Below are 27,029 nucleotides of genomic sequence, written 5' to 3'. Positions count from 1 at the left end.
GAGAGCGAGTGTAAAACTCGCTTCTTATAATGCAAAACAAATGATATCCTACATGTAGTCATATAAGAAAGCTAGTCAAACATTGAAACAAGGTATCGAGATGCAGGTAGGTCATGTAGAGAAATCAGGTCCTGTGCAATGTTATATGATTCAAAAAATCACTTCAAGATTGAAGAGTGTATTTACTTTTGAATTACCCTTGTACCTGATGAGCATGTTTTCCTCGACACTCTGTTTTGTGCATGATATTTCTTATCTGGCTCCATTTCTTGAGTATCTCATTTTCAAGGAAGTCTGTGATCAAAGTTTTGGTTCTTAGTCGATCCTCTGTATATTCATCCTCTAGCTGTGTGTACTTAGACTCCAAAGCTTTGATCTTCAACCAGTGAAACGATGCAAGCACTGGAAAACACTAGTTTGTTTTGCACATGAACATTTGACTAACTTTGAAAAAAAAGGGGTAGTTTACAATAGCTGGTAATCACTTCCTGCAAATTGTAAAAGAGGAACACAAGAGAATAATCCAATACTTTGAACCCATAACTCCACTATTGAATTTTCTATCTTTTTATCACATCTTCTAACCCACAACTAGAAACATTCTGTTTAATTAGGCACCTAATAAGATTGATCTATCGCACAGCATACTTTTATATTGAACGATATAATGAAAACCTCATGAAAAATTTTAGTACAGAATAGCTACTTGCTAAAACGTAGCCTACATTGTGGAATTAAACTTTTGAATTGTAGAACAGCCATAATCAAATAGGTATTACACTGCTGAAAAATCTTTCATACAGATTCTGAAACATATTTCACAATAAAAAATTTAGTCAAATTTTCTTTTCACCTAAAAGTTGATCCATGACACACCGGACCTCCTATCCAGTCATTCAAAAAGGTTTTTTTGTCTAAACTGATGCTTTTGAAAAGAAAAAACAGAAATAGGTTTGATCAACTAAACATAATTACAACAAGCTTAGAAACTTCTAGATCTTATATTAATACCTGAGTTGATAATCAATCATAATTATTTTATATAGTATTAAATTGTAATGTTATAGTGATTAAAATGACAAGATAATGAGAATTGTTCAAAAGTTTTATGATTTGCATGTAAACTAAGTTTATCTTGTCAAAATAATTGGAACTGGAGTCAAGAAATGCTCTGCTAAAGACGTGTCAACCTGCGCATCCCTTTTATGATGAATCTGCTTCAGTGTCTCAGTCGTTTCCTGGTCATACTCAGCAAGTTTTTGAGAGGTGAACTTGAAGATTTGTTCCAATCTCTCTTCTTTCTCAATCATCCCTTTCTTTAGCTTGTTGATTTCATCAGCAAGTTGCTCTACAAGCTGATTCAAAGTCATCATCTGATGAGTCTCTCCTGAAACATACAAAATGTAACATCAAAAGAGATGAGAGGAGAGCTACATCATGATGTGAACTATTTAACACAAACCGATGATAATTATAAAGTTGTAAAAATGAATTTAGAACATTTACTTACTTTCTTTTAATTTTATAAACTATAACACCGACTTAGCCAGGTCGTTCTTATAGGATATGAACAATGCTTTTAACCTGTGTTGCTTGTAATATTTCATTTGTTCAGAAATGCTGATCAAGCCATGTTTTCTAGAAATGCTTTTTGCAAAGTTAGGAATTTATAGATAACCAAGGTTGTTTATAGGCTAATGACCTCTTTGTATTTTTAAGGAACAAACCTTGATAAAAACTGTAGAGAAATTTGACCGAAACTGTGGAGTGAATAGACCATACCACTTATCTATTATCAATTACCGTCATCACAAAACTTGTCTTTGCGAACGCATTCAAGGCAGATCATCTTCAGGCATTTATCACATCCCATGCTGACTGGCTTGTCTGTATGTTCAGCACAGACTCTGCTTTGCTGACTCTTCAGTAGCTCATACTCTTCCATGTTTATGGTTGCATGAACTTTTCCAAACTCTTCATGGTACTCTTGATGAAACTGAAATGCAAAATGGTTCAAAACAGATACTGAAAGTGACCCAACTCCAGATGAATGAGATGTTCAAAAATGACTTGAAGATGCGATGAGAAAGATGCTTATAAAACTTTACATTTATTTTAGGCGACCAACAACACTTTCCGCATAAGAAGTTTGTCCCATTTTTGAGTTAGCAAGCTACAATTCACGGTGGCTGCACTATTGTAATTCTCATTACAAAGCTTCAAAAATAGACTACTTCAGTCAAAAATATAATTTGTTAACCAATTTGATACATTTGACTAACTAAGCTCATTTAATGTCTTCTCTTAACCCACTTTTATTTACTGATATTTACTGGGTTATAAATAATAATAAATAATAACTCCTTTTAACCTCCTAACTACTGATAGTTAATGAGGTATGAAAACAAAATATTACGAAAACAGTTGTTTATCAATAGATAAGTGGTATGGTCTAATCACTCTACAGTTTCGGTCTAATTTCTCTACAGTTTTTATCAAGGTTTGTTCCTAAAAAATACAAAGAGGTCATTAGCCTATAAACAACCTTGGTTTTCTATAAATTCCTAACTTTGCAAAAAGCATTTCTAGAAAACATGGCTTGATCAGCATTTCTGAACAAATGAAATATTACAAGCAACACGGGTTAAAAACTTAAAAATTGTTTTGTACTACAATTTCTAAAAGATATTAATTACAGAAAACCATATTCAGCAGAAAATTGTGACTTACTAACAAATTTTGGATAGCTAATCTACAGAGCTCAGATTTTGTGCGCGTATCGCCAAACCCATAAATTTAGTTTGAAGTTTGTTGTATTTGATCATAGATATATAAACCTAGATTGGCCAATAATAGCTATTCCTACCCGTTGCCTTGTCAGGCCTAAATAGCATGATGTAATGTCATTGTATTGTACCTCATGCTTGACTGCACTGCTGGTAACAATGAAGCTTATGAGGAGAATTTGACAAAATTACATTTATTTTCACATAAAAACCTTCTTGGATACATAATCCAGTAAACTAAAGCAATTATGTGATAATATCTGATAGCCACCTTAGATTAAAATTATAAAAGCTATGAATTGTTGCACACAAGTCATGAGCCATCAGGCTTTATTTGCCACCCTCTCCTATCCCTATTCTCTCCTTTCCCCTTCTCCAAAGAAGAAGTGAGAAGGTGAAAAGAGAGAAGGGAGAAAGGAAATGGGGGGGGCAAATAGCCCACCCACTCAAAGAGCCAGACCCTGGCTAGGTAAATGGACTAATATCATGCTGAACTAAACATGACTAAATATGATGAGTATGCAAGTATGTCTTATGTCAAAAATGGCACAGAATGATTATTTTGCAGCTGGCTATGTAGCTGGCTAGGTCACCAAATCTGAAATGTAATGATTGTATCACTAGCATCGTAGATGTTACCAACTATGATGTCAACAAAGCAGCAAACTCCCTAATCACAGTTAAGAATCGTGGTGGCCTGACTTTGTCTTTGCCTGTGGTGATTGAGGTTTGCAACCACAGTGAGAAAGTGACGAGAGTGTTGCTTAGTAGTGCTGGATTGGAGTAAAACTTTCCCAGGCTAGCACTAAGTGCTATCATGAAGAAGTTGCTGAGGTTCAACATCATGTTATTGTTTAAAGGTTGACTTGCAATAAAATTCACATTACAGTCATTTGGTATCAAAAGATTCACCATGTTTTACTCTGCAGCGTTGTAGGTGCAAAATATGTAGAAATGTGATTACAAGCTCTTAAAAGCTCAAAAACGAACAGTTAATCGCAGCCACACGAGACCGCCGTATTTTGGATTCGCTTTCCCAAACGGCTCAAATAGGAGGTAGTTGTTACAAGATGGTTTCTATTTACACTTTCATGCAACCTCAGTCGTCAAAATATTTTTATAAATATACTTCACGCATTCAAAAAAGCCATGTCTATTGTTCTTTTGAGTCTGTTTTATCGTCATTGTAATGCTGTCACTTTTAGCACTGATATCTTATAACTTACCGTAAAAAATCGTTAAACTTTTTAACCTTAGCTCGAATGAGTACAAATCATTGTCTGATAATCATGACGAGCCTTTTGGTCACCTGTGATAATCGAAAAATGCTGCAAAAATTATTTTCGAAATATTGGGTCACGCGATCAGATGACGACTTGACGATTTAATAATGCCGAAACAAAACTGTAAAGTAGCGAGCATCTATATTTGAGACAGGGTATTCGGTAAAACCCGAAGTGTCTGTCATAAACTGGTGCTACGATAAGTTTTATATTTAGCTTTTTATTGGCTTTTCAATTCACGTGAGAACATCACGTGACAAGACAATAAACAAATTGTAATGTGTACGTCATCAAAATAAAGAGACTCCAATCTACGGCGGCTTTTCGTTTTTGAGCTTTTAATTGCTTTAAATCATCTTTCCACGTATTTGGCACCTACAACACAACAGAGTAAAACATGGTAAATATTTTGATACCAAATAACTGTAATGTGAATTTGGTTGCAAGTCAACCTTTAAGCTACAAAGAACGATCCACTTTAATACTATTGAGGCATTTACAACGAGGGCATCCTGAGGAATTTAAAAGCGCGTCTAAGAACCTTCAATCCAGCAAATTTATTTTATTTTCAGTTTCTTTCACTAATACCAGAAGTTTTAGGGAAGTGATGGATTTTTGTTTTCCACTATGCTGGGTTATCTATTTCTATATTTGTAAAGTATTTTTTAACTAATCTCTTGTTGATTATAATTGCAGTTGAAAATAAAATTTGTAATAAAAACACTAGCCAACTCATGCCATTATTCTATCACCCATTGAATAGCATTGATCCACCAATGTCTAGCCATAAATTGTATATTGCATCTATAAACCAAGCCACAAAATATAATGATTGGTGTGATAAGGGTTTCTTCTATCTCAGTTTATTGGTGTAACAACATTAGGCTGTAATAGAACTATCTCTTAACCTTAAATGAATAAAAAATCGTGCTGACCCGGTCCGACCCGATCTTGGCCTTCATTGCTGACCCCGAGTCTGGTCCGACCCTGCATTCCTTGGTCTTGTTCCAGCTCTAGCTAAGAAAGCTGTTGGTTCCATTTCCCTGATCAGATCAAAACTTCACAGGCTCATCATATTTTGTCATGTTTAGTTCAACATGATATTAGTCTATTCACTTAGCCAGGGTCTGGATCTTTGAGTGGGTGGGCTATTTGCCCCCCCTCCTCTCTTTTCTTCCTTCTCTCTTTTCCCCTTCTCACTTCTTTTTTGGAGAAGGGGAAAAGAGAGAATTGGGATAGGAGAGGGTGGCAAATAAATCCCTGTTGGCTCATGACTTGTTCGCAACAATTCATAACTTTTATAGTTTTAATCTAAGGTGGTTATCAGGTATTATCACATAATTGCTTTAGTTTACTAGATTATGTATACAAGAAGGCTTTTATGTAAAAATAAATGTAATTTTGTCAAATTTTCCTCATAAGCTTCATTGTTACCAGCAGTGCAGTCAAGCGTGAGGTACAATACAAGGACGTTACGTCATGCTATTTAAGTCTGACAGGCTTTTTCCCTATTGGCCAATCTAGGTATATATATCTATGTATTTGACCAAAACATCAATATTCTCAAAACCTTAAGTTCAAACACTTTTATAAACCAAAAAATACATGGGAAAACCAATAATCAACTTGTTCTCTAAGCCTGATGCTGAAATGTCAAATATAAAATAATCTATCAACTCATTATACCTCATGATGTTTTAGACAGAAAATTGTATCACACAGCGGACAATAAGAATATGCTTGCTCATTATCCGTTCCTTTCTTTCTACAGAGATCACATGACTTCGGCTTATCCTTGGCTATATCATATGCCGGCAGCTGGTTGAGTGGTTCCTCACATACTTCACTACAACAAAACAAACATCAATTATTTATGATCATGTTAAAAACAGCTCTTTTGAATGAGGTTACAATGTATATTTCCCTTATGTTAACTTCATTGAGAAATCTATCTAGCAGCTGGTTGAGGGGTACCTCACAGACTTGTCTGTTACAATATAATAGACATCAAGTATTCACGTTCATATGAAAAAAATTCCTTGGAATACGTTAAGTGTGCATATTTTCCTTATGTTAAAATTATTGAGAACTTTACAGTTAAAGGTGCAATTTAGTTAAGAGTTGGAACCGAAGCTTTTGTTGCTGAATTTAAATTTGGGATCACAATATGCTAAACAATAATATAGATGTGTCTCATAACATAATTCCAAAAACGTATTGAATTATATTTTTTAAATAATCTTAGGTTTCTTTGGAGAGCCCAAATTGTTACATATTTATTATATATACATATAAAAAATTGTTTCCTCACCCCGGATACCCCGTATGGGTGGTAAATTCTGCTCTAACTCGGGTCTCCTACCAGAGACCTGGGAGGAGACCCAAGTTAGAGACCCAAGACCCGATATATATATATATATATATATATATATATATATATATATATATATATATATATATATATGTATATACATATATATATAGATAGGGTATATATATCTACTAAAACTAGTTCAAAGACTCCCTCATGCGGGTCTTTAAATATCCTACATGAAAGGCTGGAATTGCCAGTTCAGGGCCTAGCCTGTCTTTTGTTGGCCTAGCCAACAGTTGGGTTTGTCCGGTAAACCACAAACAGTCGATATGGTTTACCAAGTTTTTGTATTACATGTACTCAAAAAACCTGGTCATATGATATATGCTGCAACTTGCATGGGCACACAAAAGCAGCAAAGTGTTGAAAGATGTAACACCGCTTGCCAATTTACAGAACCCATACTAATCTTACCTCCTGGCAAGTTCGGCACTAACATGGTCTAACATTCCAATATGTGCGAATAATTTTTTTAGAAAGCTTGGTCAGGTGAGCAATCCGTGACCGCCTTAGTCAACTCAAATTTCAAAATCTTTGAGCTGGAAATTTATTAACTTTTTCACTAGCGTAAGCCGATGTATCAGCTTATCAATAGGGTTTCACTTTATTTTTATAACGAAACCTATGCAATTAGCTAAACCAATCAAATTTGGTTTGCAACAAAGCAACCTTGTTACCACTCACTTGCAACCAATCAAAAAAAAATTTTTTGCTATGCATTTCTGATTTTAATTATTTTTCAAAATTGTAAAAACCAGATCGTGATCGTTTTGGTAATAAGAAATTCATCGCATTCGCTCAATGCAAAGGAAGCGTCAGAATATTTGCGAGATTGAGAATCGCTAAACAAGTTTATACTTATCTTACATGTATATAAAATTTTGTATTGAATAAGATGCATTTTAAATTAAAACAACATCTACATTTATTTCGAGATTTTGCAAAAATACTACCAGTATATCAATCTTTTGAAAATCTGTCTAAAATAATTTGGCCAAAATAGGAAGTTTAGCTCTGTGGTGAAAGAGTTAAAGAGGCTCTATCTTTCATAGACTTTGGCTAGTCTCCAGCAACAACCGAGTTAGTAGTTAACATATTGGTTGCTATAGTAATCAGAGAGACATAAGAGGCTATGTCAACCTGGGTTAAATGTTCCCACTAAAGCTCTTTCAAGGTCTCATGCAGCCCCGCAATGACAACTCTGGGGCTGGAAAAGAGCCAACTTGATTTAACTACTGCTCTGCAGATCAGCTTTGTACGTGAAACATAACAATTGCTGCATACCATTAAATCTTTTCAAGGCTTTTCAATGTTTTTGTGTAGTGACTGAGCTCATTTCTTATTTAGGCTTCTTTTGACTTGAGTGTAGCTAGAGACTAGCCCTGATTCTCTGGTCCTTTATGTAGTCCTTGAGTGTAGCTAGAGACTAGCGCTGATTCTCTGGTCCTTTATATAGTCCTTGAGTGTAGCTAGAGACTAGTCCTGATTCTCGGGTCCTTTATGTAGTCCTTGAGTGTAGCTAGAGACTAGCTCTGATTCTCTGATCCTTTATGTAGTCCTTGAGTGTAGCTAGAGACTAGCCCTGATTATCTGGTCTTTTATGTAGTCCTTGAGTGTAGCTAGAGACTAGCCCTGATTCTCTGGTCCTTTATGTAGTCCTTGAGTGTAGCTAGAGACTAGCCCTGATTATCTGGTCTTTTATGTAGTCCTTGAGTGTAGCTAGAGACTAGTCCTGATTCTCTGGCCCTTTATGTAGTCTTTGAGTGTAACTTGAGATTAACCCTGATTCTCTGGTCCTTTATGTAGTCCTTGAGTGTAGCTTGAGACTAGCCCTGATTCTCTGGTCCTTTATGTAGTCCTTGAGTGTAGCTGAGACTAGCCCTGATTATCTGGTCCTTTATGTAGTCCTTGAGTGTAGCTAGAGACTAGCCCTGATTCTCTGGTCCTTTATGTAGTCCTTGAGTGTAGCTAGAGACTAGCGCTGATTCTCTGGTCCTTTATATAGTCCTTGAGTGTAGCTAGAGACTAGTCCTGATTCTCGGGTCCTTTATGTAGTCCTTGAGTGTAGCTAGAGACTAGCCTTGATTCTCTAGTCCTCTATGTAGTCTTGTCAGTTGTCAAAATAGAACCAACTTTTTTTCTAGATTGACAATTGACCTTATCACTCTGCCTAGTAAATTTGGTTTAGCCAAACGCCGAATAATAGTTTGGGCTGTGTGTACTCAGTTTGCAGTTCTCTTCCTTTGTTGATTATCCAAATTCTAACCGTACCTACTTTCCAAAGAATGTTTTGGATTTCTCAAACCTAATTGAGGTTTCTATCACATACTCAAATGTTTGGCTGATACCCGGGAACAAGGTTGATGCTTGAATTGATCTTGAAGCCGCAGCTATTGCCGAAACATAAAAATGTTTGTGAGCTATTATATAGCTGCAAATGGCATGCCTCAGAGCACTTTCATCACTTTGAGAAGTAACATGGTCCATCTTTCTCAGCATCAATTAGGCAGCAGCAGCCATAGCAAGTGACTTGACATCTAATTTTCTCACTACTATGCTTTTATGCATTTACTTGAAAGCAGCATTTGTAAGTAGAGCTACGTGGATGGATGCCGTTGTACCAGTTATCAGGGTTTTTGACACTTTTTGCTACACCAAAGTACTAGCTGTCATGATTTAAAGGATTATACTTGCTGCCTCTTCAGATTTCTTTAGCTGATTGTCAGCTATTTTGATTGCCAAAATAAAATGCCAAGAAACAATTTATTGTGATTTGTAAAATGTTGATTTGCTCATTAGACAAGTTACCATAATTTGGAATAAAACTAGACTAAAATGCAAGACTGTAAACTATATGCTAAACATCTTCTCTTGTTTACCCTTTGACACAAAAATAACAAATTCACTCAACGGGTTCAACCCTGTAGTAGATTCCAAACTTGCTGTTGCAAGAATACTGCAAATCACAATAAAATAAAACATTCCATCATGTTGCTAAAGTGCTTCAGGCCTTACACCTTATTAGAGAAATTTTAGCAATAAGCCCCTTTTAAATCCTGCATTCACTAACAAATCAACCACTTTGTGCTTTTTAATCTAGAAGATTGATTTTATGACAGATTTAAAAATAGTCTACAAAGTGGACCAGCTGCTTGACAAAGACATATTGTCTATTTTTTTCTGTCCCCTTCTTTTAAAAGTGTAAGTGATGTTTATGTATATTTTAAAAAGCTTGTGAAAATACATCGGTCAGTTCTGACTGAATGCACATCACCTTTTACTTTTCATTGTGCTCATATGAATACTATAGTGGTTGCAATTTTTAAAACATTTAGATTTTGTTTCATCTACTTTAGTGAATATGCATCTATACTTAGCAAGCGCACTGCCTACACATATAAATCAGTGTCACAGGAATTGATTTGTTATTATTACTGGGCTTGACTAATGTTCTATTATATAGGAGTCCTAATCATTGAGTTGATAAGTTTGCACACAAGCTTTATCAATACATTTGTCTCATAGCTTGCAGTTAGAAGTCAATATTTAAATTTCTAAAGCACTTATTTAATCAACTTTGATCTAGAGTAATATTTTAGACTGATTTGAGAAACTAACCATACACAGAGTATGTCGACCACATATAGTAGGTAAACCTGGCCGGCTTCATGAAATAAAACATATGTTAAACACTTTCACTATCAACACTAAAGTGTTCAAGGGAAAATTCTCATAATTAAACTTTCCAACTCTAGTCATGAAGAGAGATTAATAGGTGAAGTTTGCATGGTGTAGACGTCACCTCACAACAGTTACTTACATGCAATATTTGCACGGACAAATTCACAATAGTTCATTTTTTTCCAGAGAAATATTATGATCTGGAACGAAATGGTATGGCTTTTATTGATAACTATGCTTACAGGTGGTCTAAACTCAACGGCTTCAAACATGGGGAGGTAATACTCATCAACCAATTTCACTTATAAGTAAACTGAATTTTTTAAATAGCTGTTGGTCTTTTGTTAAAGTGTTATTTGACAACTTGCAAATCATAACAAATATGGAAAGCGCTCGTATTTAGCGGATGCCAACTTCATTTCCCCAACTAGATTTAAGCAACATTGAGTTATTTGTACTTGAGGTGTTGGATGTTGGATTTATATTGAATTTTTTTAAATCGCTTCAACTTCTTATAAGTTTGTATTAGACATACCCTTTTTTCTTTGCGCAAACACACAATAATCTTCACCGCTTGTATAAAGCAATTAGTGTAGCTCAGCATGCATGTACAAGCATTATAACATTTATAAAAAAGTAACTTTCTCTCCATTCAAACTAGTTTAAAAAGTTCAAACAACAATCCTAGATCTGCTAGAAGGTTTATATGAACCAATGAGCTATCAATAACTGACCAAGAATACACCAATCACTAATGCGCATATTCAGACCTTCAATAGTCACCCTTTCCAAATAAACAAACATTAGGTAAATCATAAAGACAGCATTTAAACGGAGATGGTGTATCTAGTCTGTTACAGTTTACATTAACTTAATAATATAATATGTAATTAAATAACATGTATCTGTCTATTTAATTTGTCTCATGATCCTCGCTTATTCAATCAAAAGCAAGGAAATTAGTGTAAATAATAATCATCAGTCACTACTAGCTGCATTTATATTACTATTCACTTGTCATTGGTGTTATGATTACAATAGTGATTGAGATTCTTTAAAAGATGAACTTTAGTCCACCTTTCTTAGGAAATAGCTCAACCATATTCACATTATTGGCACCAAGTCTCTAGAAAAATCTGTCATTACTGTATTTGATTGATTACAAAAGCGACCATAAAGTGTGTTTCAATCATGAGTACATATCATTTTATGAAAGCTCTTAACAGTGTGTTTACTTTATAGTTTGTAGTTATAAAAAAAAGGCAAAAAGAATGTGTTTAGCTGTTAACAATGCTAAAACTTTCATGAGAAACAAAATCAACTAATGTTTAGTTAATTTTTTATGACCTGACCCTAGCTACTCTTAGACTGCGTTTAAAGGTGTTCCTAAACTTAGACCAGACTAACAAACTATGGTAGGATAATTTAAAGGTGTTCCTAAACTCAGACCAGACTAACAAACTATGGTAGGATAATTTAAAGGTGTTCCTAAACTCAGACCAGACTAACAAACTATGGTAGGATAATTTAAAGGTGTTCCTAAACTCAGAGCAGACTAACAAACTATGGTAGGATAATTTAAAGGTGTTCCTAAACTCAGACCAGACTAACAAACTATGGTAGGATAATTTAAAGGTGTTCCTAAACTCAGACCAGACTAACAACCTATGGTAGGATAATTTAAATGTGTTCTTAAACTCAGACCAGACTAACAAACTATGGTAGGATAATTTAAAGGTGTTTCTAAACTCAGACCAGACTAACAAACTATGGTAGGATAATTTAAAGGTGTTTCTAAACTCAGACCAGACTAACAAACTATGGTAGGATAATTTAAAGGTGTTCCTAAACTCAGACCAGACTAACAACCTATGGTAGGATAATTTAAATGTGTTCTTAAACTCAGACCAGACTAACAAACTATGGTAAGATAATTTAAAGGTGTTCCTAAACTCAGACCAGACTAACAAACTATGGTAGGATAATTTAAAGGTGTTTCTAAACTCAGACCAGACTAACAAACTATGGTAGGATAATTTAAAGGTGTTCCTAAACTCAGACCAGACTAACAAACTATGGTAGGTTAATTTAAAGGTGTTCCTAAACTCAGACCAGACTAACAAACTATGGTAGGATAATTTAAAGGTGTTCCTAAACTCAGACCAGACTAACAAACTATGGTATGATAATTTAAAGGTGTTCCTAAACTCAGACCAGACTAACAAACTATGGTAGGATAATTTAAAGGTGTTCCTAAACTCAGACCAGACTAACAAACTATGGTAGGATAATTTAAAGGTGTTTCTAAACTCAGACCAGACTAACAAACTATGGTAGGATAATTTAAAGGTGTTCCTAAACTCAGACCAGACTAACAAACTATGGTAGGTTAATTTAAAGGTGTTCCTAAACTCAGACCAGACTAACAAACTATGGTAGGATAATTTAAAGGTGTTCCTAAACTCAGACCAGACTAACAAACTATGGTATGATAATTTAAAGGTGTTCCTAAACTCAGACCAGTCTAACAAACTATGGTAGGATAATTTAAAGGTGTTCCTAAACTCAGACCAGACTAACAAACTATGGTATGATAATTTAAAGGTGTTCCTAAACTCAGACCAGACTAACAAACTATGGTAGGATAATTTAAAGGTGTTCCTAAACTCAGACCAGTCTAACAAACTATGGTAGGATAATTTAAAGGTGTTCCTAAACTCAGACCAGACTAACAAACTATGGTAGGATAATTTAAAGGTGTTCCTAAACTCAGACCAGACTAACAAACTATGGTAGGATAATTTAAAGGTGTTCCTAAACTCAGACCAGACTAACAAACTATGGTAGGATAATTTAAAGGCGTTCCTAAACTCAGACCAGACTAACAAACTATGGTAGGATAATTTAAAGGTGTTCCTAAACTCAGACCAGACTAACAACCTATGGTAGGATAATTTAAATGTGTTCTTAAACTCAGACCAGACTAACAAACTATGGTAAGATAATTTAAAGGTGTTCCTAAACTCAGACCAGACTAACAAACTATGGTAGGATAATTTAAAGGTGTTTCTAAACTCAGACCAGACTAACAAACTATGGTAGGATAATTTAAAGGTGTTCCTAAACTCAGACCAGACTAACAAACTATGGTATGATAATTTAAAGGTGTTCCTAAACTCAGACCAGACTAACAAACTGTGGTAGGATAATTTAAAGGTGTTTCTAAACTCAGACCAGACTAACAAACTATGGTAAGATAATTTAAAGGTGTTCCTAAACTCAGACCAGACTAACAAACTATGGTAGGATAATTTAAAGGTGTTCCTAAACTCAGACCAGACTAACAAACTATGGTAGGATAATTTAAAGGTGTTCCTAAACTCAGACCAGACTAACAAACTATGGTAGGATAATTTAAAGGTGTTCCTAAACTCAGACCAGTCTAACAAACTATGGTAGGATAATTTAAAGGTGTTCCTAAACTCAGACCAGACTAACAAACTATGGTAGGATAATTTAAAGGTGTTCCTAAACTCAGACCAGTCTAACAAACTATGGTAGGATAATTTAAAGGTGTTCCTAAACTCAGACCAGACTAACAAACTATGGTAGGATAATTTAAAGGTGTTCCTAAACTCAGACCAGACTAACAAACTATGGTAGGATAATTTAAAGGTGTTCCTAAACTCAGACCAGACTAACAAACTATGGTAGGATAATTTAAAGGTGTTCCTAAACTCAGACCAGACTAACAAACTATGGTAGGATAATTTAAAGGTGTTCCTAAACTCAGACCAGACTAACAACCTATGGTAGGATAATTTAAATGTGTTCTTAAACTCAGACCAGACTAACAAACTATGGTAAGATAATTTAAAGGTGTTCCTAAACTCAGACCAGACTAACAAACTATGGTAGGATAATTTAAAGGTGTTTCTAAACTCAGACCAGACTAACAAACTATGGTAGGATAATTTAAAGGTGTTCCTAAACTCAGACCAGACTAACAAACTATGGTATGATAATTTAAAGGTGTTCCTAAACTCAGACCAGACTAACAAACTATGGTAGGATAATTTAAAGGTGTTTCTAAACTCAGACCAGACTAACAAACTATGGTAAGATAATTTAAAGGTGTTCCTAAACTCAGACCAGACTAACAAACTATGGTAGGATAATTTAAAGGTGTTCCTAAACTCAGACCAGACTAACAAACTATGGTAGGATAATTTAAAGGTGTTCCTAAACTCAGACCAGACTAACAAACTATGGTAGGATAATTTAAAGGTGTTCCTAAACTCAGACCAGACTAACAACCTATGGTAGGATAATTTAAATGTGTTCTTAAACTCAGACCAGACTAACAAACTATGGTAAGATAATTTAAAGGTGTTCCTAAACTCAGACCAGACTAACAAACTATGGTAGGATAATTTAAAGGTGTTTCTAAACTCAGACCAGACTAACAAACTATGGTAGGATAATTTAAAGGTGTTCCTAAACTCAGACCAGACTAACAACCTATGGTAGGATAATTTAAATGTGTTCTTAAACTCAGACCAGACTAACAAACTATGGTAAGATAATTTAAAGGTGTTCCTAAACTCAGACCAGACTAACAAACTATGGTAGGATAATTTAAAGGTGTTCCTAAACTCAGACCAGTCTAACAAACTATGGTAGGATAATTTAAAGGTGTTCCTAAACTCAGACCAGACTAACAAACTATGGTATGATAATTTAAAGGTGTTCCTAAACTCAGACCAGACTAACAAACTATGGTAGGATAATTTAAAGGTGTTCCTAAACTCAGACCAGTCTAACAAACTATGGTAGGATAATTTAAAGGTGTTCCTAAACTCAGACCAGACTAATAAACTATGGTAGGATAATTTAAAGGTGTTCCTAAACTCAGACCAGACTAACAAACTATGGTAGGATAATTTAAAGGTGTTCCTAAACTCAGACCAGACTAACAAACTATGGTATGATAATTTAAAGGTGTTCCTCAACTCAGACCAGACTAACAAACTATGGTAGGATAATTTAAAGGTGTTCCTAAACTCAGACCAGACTAACAAACTATGGTATGATAATTTAAAGGTGTTCCTAAACTCAGACCAGACTAACAAACTATGGTAGGATAATTTAAAGGTGTTCCTAAACTCAGACCAGACTAACAAACTATGGTAGGATAATTTAAAGGTGTTCCTAAACTCAGACCAGTCTAACAAACTATGGTAGGATAATTTAAAGGTGTTCCTAAACTCAGACCAGACTAACAAACTATGGTAGGATAATTTAAAGGTGTTCCTAAACTCAGACCAGACTAACAAACTATGGTAGGATAATTTAAAGGTGTTCCTAAACTCAGACCAGACTAACAAACTATGGTAGGATAATTTAAAGGTGTTTCTAAACTCAGACCAGTCTAACAAACTATGGTATGATAATTTAAAATTGAATGTCTTTACTGTTTAAATATCCTGTTTCAGGATCGCTTGGAATAAAATTGGTTTCAAGTGCAAAATTGAAAGTGTTCACTTCAATAAAATCAATTTAGTTTACATTAGAAATTTAAAAAGTAACCATCTCAATCGAATTTTGTTAAACTTCATCACGAAATCTAAACTGGTTCTCACAAGATTCATGGGAGCTTTAAACAATACCCTAAACCATTTTTTACCTTATTTTAGCAATCTTTTCTATCTTGTAATACTTTGCAAGACCAATTCTGGCCGTAATCTTAATGTTGATCTTGTGTTTACAAACAATGCATCAGGTGGTCTTTTTTTAACAAGAACCAATGATTCCATGACTGTTTTAACTTTCATCTTCAAAATAGACTGTCTTTTTGATTAAGCTTTGTTGCCGAGATTTCCTTGTCTCATTAATTTAAAAATAGAAATTCAGTTCACAAATTTTTTATCAGGCTTAAAAATGCCACCAGCAAGTTTTGACCTGAAACTTGTTCATTTTTACGTGTCATTGCTTATGTGGATGCTCTAGCGCTTGTACTTTTTTAAAACATTGAGGCTCGGCTCCTTCTACCTCTGTGAAACCTGTGACTATATCCCTATTATTAGCACATTGTCTATTCACAACTGCAAATCATTAAACATTTAGGCTGGGTTACATCCACTTCAGTGACTATACCATTGATATTAACTAAGACAATGGCCCCATATCACAGGATTGGATTTGTTTATCTTAGCGAGCATGAACAATGCTCTTTTAGCCAGGAGGCCTAATCATTAAACTGATAAGTTTGCACACATTCTTTATCAGTTTGTTTATCTGGTAGCTTGCAGCTCTCAGTCAATATTGGAAACTCTTCTACATAGCTGGTGCCGGCTAGCATGTCCATGTAGCTAATCAAATTTGATGAAAGCAATATTTGTAGACCCTTCTTTAATTAAGAGAATACGCAAAAGCAGAATTCGCCTCAATTGCAAATTATAGGCTAACTTGGTCAGCTCCAAAACATAAAAGCAACGTTGAGACGCTGTCACATAGCAACATACTTGCAGTCTTCCCTTGGACAAATCAAGATGTTATTCTCATCATAGAAGCCAGTCAGACATTCAAGGCAATGTACATGGTTGCAGGTAAGTTGATGAGGATTTGGTAGAGCTACTCCTTGTCTCAAACAGAAACCACATTCTATGGCAGGTGGCACAATCTCTTTCATGTCAGCCATGTTAAGAACTACAAATATTATTTTGCATTTTATATAGCAACATAAACTTGCATGTTATAGCAGCCAGGAACCACTCAAAAATGGTGGATTTGTTTGTTCCTAAATCCATATACCATGTTGCCACACCGTAGCTCTTCTAAAAAGTTAGATAAGTCATGTTTTGAACAGAGGATTTTTATATATCAACTTTTTATCTCGCTGTAATGACTCGTCTTTAGGGAGATAATACCCTCAGTGATATTCAGAAAAATGGTAGTACCAATTTATTGATAAATCACAAAAAAAGCTAAAATGGCTGACAGAATCAAAGAATTTTTTACACAAAACTCATACTAGGAAACACAACTACACACCGATGCAATGTTAATGATCACTAATTTCCTAGACAAGCACAGCTAGCCCAGTACAAAACAAAAAAGCTCTAAATATCTATTACATATTGTGCCAAATCCACAACTTTTCATTGTAGCCGAGTGTTTGGTTATCATAGGACTAATAGCATCCTGCAAGAATTTAAGTTTTATACTGCAGACAGACAACTGTAAAATCTTGCAGTGTATGAGGCCAAATTGGTTCTGCTGTACAGGAATTGTCAAAAAGGATATACCCGTGTGAGCTCTTACTGGGGTTGGATATAACAAACTATACAGGTTATTTGTATCTGGTACTCTATCACAAAACTCATAGACTGATTGGTCAATTCTTCTGCTTGTGTTTTTAATGTTAAATATCGAGAAGTGCTAGTTATTATTTGTTATTCATTCTTCTTATAATAGTAGTAGCTGCTTTCTAGTTTTATGGAGAGAATATATATGAAATGATGCTGATGGAGTAAAACTTTAGAACTAATTATATGCTTAGCCTTAGGGTTTGAGACTTATGTTCAGCATATCAAGGTAGGGCTTAATACCCATGAACACTTGTGTTGTCTCATCAGCTCATTGCGCAAGGAAAAAGTGAACAGCCGAGCTAGAATAGATACTGACAAGTGTACAGTAGACAAGTAAGTGTACAGTAGACAAGTAAGTGTACAGTAGACAAGTAAGTGTACAGTAGACAAGTAAGTGTACAGTAGACAATTAAGTGTACAGTAGACAAGTAAGTGTACAATAGACAAGTAAGTGTACAGTAGACAAGTAAGTGTACAGTAGACAAGTAAGTGTACAGTAGACAAGTAAGTGTACAGTAGACAAGTAAGTGTACAATAGACAAGTAAGTGTACAATAGGCAAGTAAGTGAAAAGTAGACAAGTAAGTGTACAGTAGACAAGTAAGTGTACAGTAGACAAGTAAGTGTACAGTAGACAAGTAAGTGTACAATAGACAAGTAAGTGTACAGTAGACAAGTAAGTGTACAGTAGACAAGTAAGTGTACAGTAGACAAGTAAGTGTACGATAGACAAGTAAGTGTACGATAGACAAGTAAGTGTACAGCCTTGCAGTAATAAGAAGACTAAACTTTCACATCACACATCACAAATGTTTCACACCACACTGTGATTTATGATAATAGTTTATATAACGTTAAAAAATATATTTACCTACCAGTAAGATTTTGATGGGTGAACTTCCTCCTAGTAATACTGGAACACAAGGAACACACGTATGAAATAAAACTGCTCCGGTAACGCCTACCATATATTTATTGGCTTAGCCTTAGGAGCCATAACCCTTCGGACTCTGCTAGCCTACAAAAGACAGGAACGTATAGTGTTCACGGGTCACTGCATAAAGACTATTCAAAATGACACGCTAGAAGATAAACACTTAACAGGCTGGTAATTAACTTCATATTATACTACTTTTGCATGGTTGTATAGTTTTGCAATTACACATAAGCAGCCGATTTTTACCTCATATGTGATTAATATTCACAAAATAATAAGTAGCGAATTATCTCTCAAAAGAAATTGCTGAGTCTCAGTATTATTCACTATGTTTGACTAGCACATTTTGTGGTGGATGTCACCTGAGGCTTTGAGTAGTTTACACTCAATCTCTTTTGTTTTATAACTAGCCTAACTTATCAAATTAGTCTAAAGCAAACAGGAAATACATTTAGTACTCTAAATTGGTTACCAATATGTGATAGTCTAGAGTAAAGGTGCACCTACCATACTTGTGTCTACGTACAGGTTTTTATTTGCAACTATACTAAGCCGCTCACTGCTTATGGTACAACTGGCGTACTGTTTATATTAACTTATATTGGCTGAATGTCTGTCAGGTATGGGATTTATACTATGAGCATCATTTAAAAAATCTCGACGCAATACAGATAAAAGTCAACTATGATCGTGGAATTAGCTTTGTAGCTTTCAAAGAGAATTTAGGAATGGCAGCCTGACAAGATAGTCACAAAAAACATACGTCCAACCTAGCTACTTGAATCCATCAGTGGTTTACATTTTGGATCACCAGCAGCTTTATCACACAAAATCACCAATTTTTTGTGTTTGAGAATAAAGTAACAGCAGTAGTCTTAGCCGATGTGCTCTACAGACAATGAATGTCTATGTCTATGCTAAATGTAAAACAGGCAACAAACAATTTTTTCTTTCTAAAAAAATCTGAGATTTAAAGCTCCGTGCTGTGCGTAATTTCTAATAACATTTACTCATTTTCATAAATAATTTCCACAAGCATACATGTACATTGGTTATTTTCATTTCGCTGATTCATTTTATTTTATACATTTATTGCGGTATGCGCAATATATTCGATAAAAAGACTGCAGGTACTAACTTTACTGAAAATAATGATGAATGTGTTTACTTACTAGTTTGGTATTACTAGCAGATATGTTACTAGTTGATATATAACAGTTGCTGGCCATTAATTAATTTGGTTTATTTATGAGTTTATTTGCTTCACTTAGCAGAAAGTTAACATGAACAAAATATTATGTATGATCAAATGAGCTATTATATTGGAATTGTAAAAATCACTATCACAATCAGAAATACTATAAAAGTGCCCAATTAAATTTCATAGTAAACTACTACTGGAACACATTACTATACTTGAAACCCAAGAAAGCAGTACAAAAATGGCTTACCACGCTTTGTCAATATCAGAGGGTGTAAAAACTATATCAATATACTTTAAGCACTTTTTACATGAAATTTAAAGACAATAATTTCCATTTTTAAAGATCATATTAGCATTTTATGCAGAAGTTGTACTAAAAGCTTCCGGTTTTTAGGAAAAGTTCAACTCTTTAAACATACCTGTTTAACTTCAACTTAAGAATGCATTAGTTGAGGTTGGACCTTTTAGCGATGTTATTTGATGAAACTATTTAATACATCTCCATCACGTTAAATATCATCTCAAGGCTAACTAAAGTTTAACATTGAACTAAGAAGTTACAGGATTATTTTGTATAAATGTCTTATAGTTAGAACATAAAGCGGTACATTATGTTCTTTGTTTACTAACATGAGAATCTATGGTATATGATAACCAACTATTTATTTGCTGACTTCCTTTAAACTTGATGCAGAAGATAAGCTACTCACCGATGGAATTTAAGTAGTCAGTTCAGCCAAGCAATCAATGTCGGTTCACACAATCAAAATTGAGCACAAAGGATCATTATTGACAGATTGAGCATGTGACACAGTTGCAACAAATCATGATAAGTTCACTTTTAGACAGTTTTGTTGTCTTAGGAGTTTTGTTGCAGTTTGGTAAGTTATCTTTAGTGTTTGATTGATAACCTTTCGGAGTTTTAGATATACAGTAAATTTAAGTAAACATTCATGAGTTAAACACATTTTTCAGTGAAATAGAAGAATACTATTATAGGAGGATTCATTATCTGACTATTTTACAACCACTGACCAAGTGAGTCTAGGTTGTTCAATACTTGTTTCCAGCATTATATTTGCGCTTGACTAGGGCCACTCAACCAATAAATACCACATTATTAGTACTAAAAAGAGTACACATACAAGTCGAGCATAAAATTAAGCAAATTTTTATGTTTCATGGCAACAAACATACATGTAGTTTATTACATTAGAGAACAGTTTTTTTCACAAGCACTTTTATAAACTTTCTAATAAATTTACCTCAATTTAGTTTTAAACCAGACACTTTTTGAAACAGTTTTAATTACAATCTATAACAACTATCAGTGTTTTTCTAAATGCTGGTCTGCTCAATTTCGGTTTGGTAGTTAGTTAATCAACTAATAATAATCATTTTAATACAGTTTCAATTGTTTTGGCTTATCACCATAGGGCAGCCTGTGCTATGACTTATCACCATAGGGCTAGCCTATGCTATGACCCATCACCGTAGTGTTAGACTGTGTTATGGTTTGTCGGCATAGTGCTAGCCTGTGCTATGTTCTGTCATCATAGGGCTAGCCTGTGCTATGTTCTGTCATCATAGGGCTAGCCTATGCTATGTTCTGTCATCATAGTGCTAGCCTGTGCTATGAGTCAACACCAGAGTGATAGCTGGTGCTATGACTCGTCACCTTAGTGCTAGTCTTTGCTACAACTCCTCACTGTAGCGCTAGCCTGCGCTATGAATCGTCACCATAGTGATAGCCTGCGCTATGAATCATCACCATAGTGATAGCCTATGATATGACTCATCACCGTAGTGATAGTCTGTGATATGACTTTCATTGTAGTGGTAGGGAAGTAGTAAGATAGATGATCACAGGGTCACAAGTCACAGGATCGAAGGTAACAGGTGAACTTTATACAGGCCACCCTTTATTGTAGAAGCTGTGTTATCTGTTCATGTTTTCCACTTCCAAAAATTTTTAGCCAATCAACAAAGAGCCCACAGTTGCCATTTTTAACATTTTTCAACATTGGTACAAATACTTGCAGGTGAGGTGCCTTATGCTTGCAAACTTTAGCTATTTTCAGTAAGTCAATGCTGGTTGGGTCTTTGCAATTATTAAATTATGTTATGAATTTTAATTTTATCTCAACGTTGAACATTAAATGAGCCAATCAATGCATTTTGAGAAACATTTAAAACTGTTTACTAATGCTTTAACTGAGGATACATTGGCCATGCCATGGTAGGTTATGTGAACCAGGCGGTCCAAGTATCCTACATGAATGTAGACATATAACTTGAAGATTGAGAAAATGGTCCGTATATCCTATTTTTCGATTATGCCAGATAATCATGTCCCAATTTTACAAAAAGAGATTAGACAGAGAAGCAGTACCCGAGAATGTGATGAGAAAAGTTGTCAAAGAAATAGTAGAGGATAAGAAAACTATAAACTATCAACTCATCCTAGGGCAGCAGACCATGTATCCTCCATACCGGCTCACATATCTTCTTTGAAAGGGTACATGAGCCACAGTTTTAAAGTTCACTTTCCATCAAATGTTTCTTGTGCAGGAGTTTAATGCCATTATAGTATTGTACCAAATGCTTTAACTCATGGCGACATAGAGTTTAATGCCGTCATAGTATTGTACCAAATGCTTTAACTCATGGCGACATGAAATAGAAAGTTTTTTTGGCACTTTCGGCGGAATATATTCAGATAACAAATCCTACTTATCCTCTAGTCTGTGCTATGACTCCCACCATGGTGGTAGTTTGTGTTAATACTCATCACCATATTGGTGTCTGCGCTATAACTCATTGTCATAGTTCTTGGCTGTGTGACTCATAAAAGCTGTACCAACATGCTTCAAGTTGTTCACTCTAAATGTATTTTATGTTCTCGATCATCAGTATATTCCTAACCTTTACTCTCACTCACCTTTTAGAGTTAATATACATTATATTAGTGGTACTTTATGCTTCATAATGTTGATTTAGTGCTTTCCTGCACTTCCACTTGTTTACTATAGTGCTGAATAGTGTTCCAACGTATCATTTTAGTGTTAAACTTTGATCCAATTGATTACTATGGCTAACCTCTGCTTCCACATATCTTTATTATACCAGCATCTGGTACTGCCAGCTTGTCCTATCAGTCATCACCATTGTATTTGCCTCATCACTGTAATACTAGCCAGTGCTGCCAATTATCACTGAAGTTGTAGCCTGTTATCTTATTAATCACCATAGTGTCTGCTTGCGCTATCATCCGTTACTGCAGTGTTAGCCTGAGCTCTCACACATTATGTTTGTGCTCACCTGTAATTTGACTCATCTTTTGGTACTTGCAGTTTGTGGTCTCAACCATCACAGGTTCACTATTTTGTATAACCATACTCAACACAATAATTCTAACTGAAAATTGGAATTTTCAATACTGTTCATATCATCTGGCTTTTTAGTTGCCACAAAATGAGGTTTTTAGCTGACTATGGAACTCAAGGTTTTTCTTTAAAATTTCAGTTTGTGTAGTCGAATTGTTTTGATTCAATTCAATTAATATCATTATGATAACAAATTTCCTCACTAATTCGGGCAAAGGTTCATTAAAGCAATTTGATAAATTTAAATAGAAATTATTCAGTCAGCCATTAATCTAGTCTGTCTAAAAACGTTTTGATAGTCTGTTTGCTCGTTTGTTGGATAGATAGTGCTTTTATTTGTTCATAATTTTTGATTTTTGATTTTTGTTACTTTCTACCTGTTTAGGCTCATGATTTAATTTATCAAGAGCATTATTCATACCAGTGAATTTTTTTTATTTACATAGTGAGAGTATTTTTTTTAACTGCCACAAAACCAATACATACGTGTACCATTATTTTAAGATACCACTTTTAAGTCAGCAGCACCAAGCTTCATACAGGTAGCATGATATCAATTGTTGCATCAGTCACATAAAACTGAGACAGATCTCATCAATTAACACTGTGCTTTTACCAGTAAGACACCTGCAGACCAGATCTATCATTAGGGTCAACCGAACATTATTTTGCTCTAACGTTGTCACTCGACAGGGTCGACAAAAATCAACAAACTATGCAGTCGATGTTGCGCTATTAAATAGAAAAAAATGATGTTTTTAATTAACTAATCGTATCACTGAAAAATTAAATTTTTAGGCAATAAATAAACACTGCTTCTAATTTTAAAAGAATCTGAAAAACTACCTACTCCTCCTTTGCCTACCAGTCACAGCTCTTGTTAATCTTAAGTGACAGTAATTCACTCAAGCTAGACTGGCTAAAAACTTTTCAGATTTTTTAGCTTTTGTAGAGCTTAATAAAACCTAGGTTATGGCAGCTGGTTTTAGAGGTCTGATTGCCAACCAAATGACCCTAAATTTAAAAGTCTTAGTTTTAGAAAAAGGGTAGCTTTCAGAGTCAGAATTGCCAATACACTCTTCATGTCCGTCTTATTTTTGGTAAAAAGCCCAGAGCGCCTTATTCTAGCTTGCCGGACCGTGCTCTGGCTCACGATGAACAGCTGCTCATACAATTCTAAGGGAGTTTTAGCTGCTCTTTCTTGCATGCTTCAAAGGTTTCTTGCTATAGTTGTGTACTACTCAAGAAGATTATCAAACTTATTTTGTTGAAACTAAATTATGGCAGAATAGAACAATTATTATTGGTTTAATAAAAAAATATCAATAAAGGTTTGCTGCTGATCTAGCTTGTTAGCAATCCACAATAGACATTTCTATTCTACAGTTATTTGTTTTGCGCTCATAGCTATTCATTGGTCTCGGTACTACTCCCCCAGATTTGTACTAGATCGACTATCGTTATAATGAGACGCATCAATCACCATACCAATCAAGCTTTATGTTTGTTAGAGCTGGTCAAGAAGTAGTGCCGAATAGTGACTACTTGAGCGAGTTCTTCCTGGGTTTTGAGCCAAAGTCAGTTGTCCAAAAATGCCAAAGTTGTATTTAATTGTGTTTATCTTGTCTAGGCTCTTTTGGAAAAAAACCTTTGTGCTGTGCCCCTACTTCCATATCTCCAGATAATTTTTTTGGAGTTGGCAATCCTAAAATTTTCTCTGGCTAAATTTTTGATTTGTCCGGCTTGATGTGGTCACCATAATGTTGAAGCTACTGCAAGATTTTTATGTGGCTGGAGCTTGTCTAAACTCTTTTGGCAGGCATGGTAAAGGTCAACTGACATTTGCTTTTAATAGATGATTGTTTATGTTGCCCTACTAGATGTGAGTGAACATGCTAGGCTGTTGTGACTTGGTGTGGCCCAACAAATCTGGCCCGCAAATTTGAGGCATTTCCCCTGTTCTGACACCTGTTTATTATTCAAACTCTTCTCAATCATCTAGTCTATTTTCCATCTTTTCAGGCAGAAAGTGTAATGCACTTTTGCTAGTTTTTTGATTACTTTCTCCAAGTAATCATGTTTCGGCCGAAGCTGCAAATATAGAAAAGGATATGCAAGCTTATTCCTCAAGCGTAGTTTTTATCTGAGCACTAGCATGTTTGGCATTTTTCTTGTGGCTGAATGTGGCATACCTCGGTTATGTTCTCATCAGACAAGGTAATAGCACTATATTTTCCTTCTGGCTCTGTTTACCAGCATCCTGAGTAACACACTCAGTTTCCTATCGTTACCTATTTTTGCCATCTGCAATTCTGTTAGCCTTCAAGTGGTATGAGCTTACATTGACTTCTGCACTGCCTAACATAGCTCAGTTATTAGCTATGTCAGGAAGTGGAGATTATATACGATACACAATATTTTATGTGTTTATACCATAACTTTCATCAAAAAAATAATTTTACAATTCAACAACAGTATATGTAAACAAATTTTATCTATGTCCATAAATATTCATTTATACCGCTTACACTTTTAAATTTCTAATGATTCTGATTCTGATGAAAAATTTTATGATTTTCATGCTGTTTCCATTTTACAGCTTATGAATAAATGGGAAGCGATTTTAGTATTAAAATTAGCTCCAATTTTAGTTTTCAAATTATTTCCGGTAATGCTACTAAATATTTTGCACTTAATCAAAACTCAATTAGAAAATTTTTCATTTGTATAGAACTTGCACCTTTGTTAGAATAACTGAATCTATCTCCAATGTTTAGCTTTTAGCAAATAATATTTGTCATAATGAAACATCAAGTGTGTGATGGTTAAGTTTTGTGGAGGTTTACAAGTAATAAATAACTTGATTATTTCACGTTATTATATTTCTCACAGTTCTACTGACTTCAGTATTTTATCTGATTGTGACGACTTTCATTGTATAAACGGAAGTTAAAATATAAATTTAATACCATGGAAGTCTGTAGGAAACAAGAAATATATGATTAGTAAAATTGTACAAAATAATCTGAGATGCTTCATCTGTCGTATGAAGTTATTGTCTACTATAATCTCGCAAAATACAAGTATGTATTTTTTTAGAAACAGATCGGATCATTTTTATCAGGTGTTTTTATTTACCTTGTTATTAAACACAGAACAAAAACATTTGATTGCTACCATATGCTAAATAACGATCCAGGCTAATATTATTTCCTTTACGAACATTTGATGCATGCACATTATTAAGATACTCATTGATGATGCTAGCACAGCAACATAAATACAGTTGCAATTATTATTTATTTTCATTAATAATTTTATAATGTGTGGCTTTAAAGCAAGTCATGCTTTTTTTTATATAATTTTTTAAATAATCATCAAAATCTTTGTTTAACTTTTATGTAGTATTCACTTTACTTGTAAACTTTATATTTAAAACAGTTATCTGTTATTAACAGCATGAATTAGAGTACAAAAACATGCTTACAAACTCACATATTAAATATATATATTCTATAATGACCCTTTTAATAGTTTTTGCCACTATGCTACAAGTTAAACATTTTAAAAGCTCTTGACTCATAACTTTTAACATTTGTCAAAGATATGTAAACTATTGGTTGCATTTCAAACACTTTTTTAATTTTCATCAAACATTTTCCCTAAGCATTTGATATTGCTACAATGACAATTGGGGCAAAAAAAATTATTTATTTCATTAATTATATGTGAAATGAATATATATGTTTTAAATATTTTTTGCAATTGTTTCATATAAGAAAGATCGCGTTTTGGCACTATGGTATTCTTAACTGTTTGGCCAATCTATAAATTTTGAAGCTCCTAATGAGTAGTTACAATGCCATTGTTTGAATATATTCTAATACAGTTTTAATTTCAGTTAGATTTGGAGTTATCAACTTAGTTGAAACTTAGTTATCAACTCCAATAGTTGATAACTAAGTTTTTATCTAATTCCTTACTTAGTTATGAGTCGTTGTTGCAAATA

The 27,029-nt window shown here is 34.4% G+C and overlaps 1 protein-coding gene across 1 annotated transcript in view; it reads right to left on the bottom strand.

The window, feature by feature from the left end:
• The window catches only part of LOC137397116 (uncharacterized), a 32,563-nt gene extending 15,739 nt beyond the window's left edge, over positions 1 to 16,824 (bottom strand). The window contains exons 1-5 of the mRNA XM_068083401.1: positions 16,649 to 16,824; positions 5,756 to 5,915; positions 1,804 to 1,996; positions 1,191 to 1,387; positions 206 to 376 (exon numbers count right to left, since the gene is read on the bottom strand). Of these exons, the coding sequence (XP_067939502.1) occupies positions 206 to 376; positions 1,191 to 1,387; positions 1,804 to 1,996; positions 5,756 to 5,915; positions 16,649 to 16,824 (897 nt within the window). The remainder of the gene's footprint in view (positions 1 to 205; positions 377 to 1,190; positions 1,388 to 1,803; positions 1,997 to 5,755; positions 5,916 to 16,648) is intronic.
• Between the last annotated feature and the right edge of the window lie 10,205 nt (positions 16,825 to 27,029).

The sequence above is a fragment of the Watersipora subatra genome, chromosome 5 (assembly GCF_963576615.1).
Source record: "Watersipora subatra chromosome 5, tzWatSuba1.1, whole genome shotgun sequence".
Classification (NCBI taxonomy): Eukaryota; Metazoa; Bryozoa; class Gymnolaemata; order Cheilostomatida; family Watersiporidae; genus Watersipora; species Watersipora subatra.
This window is presented reverse-complemented; position numbering and strand designations above follow the sequence as displayed.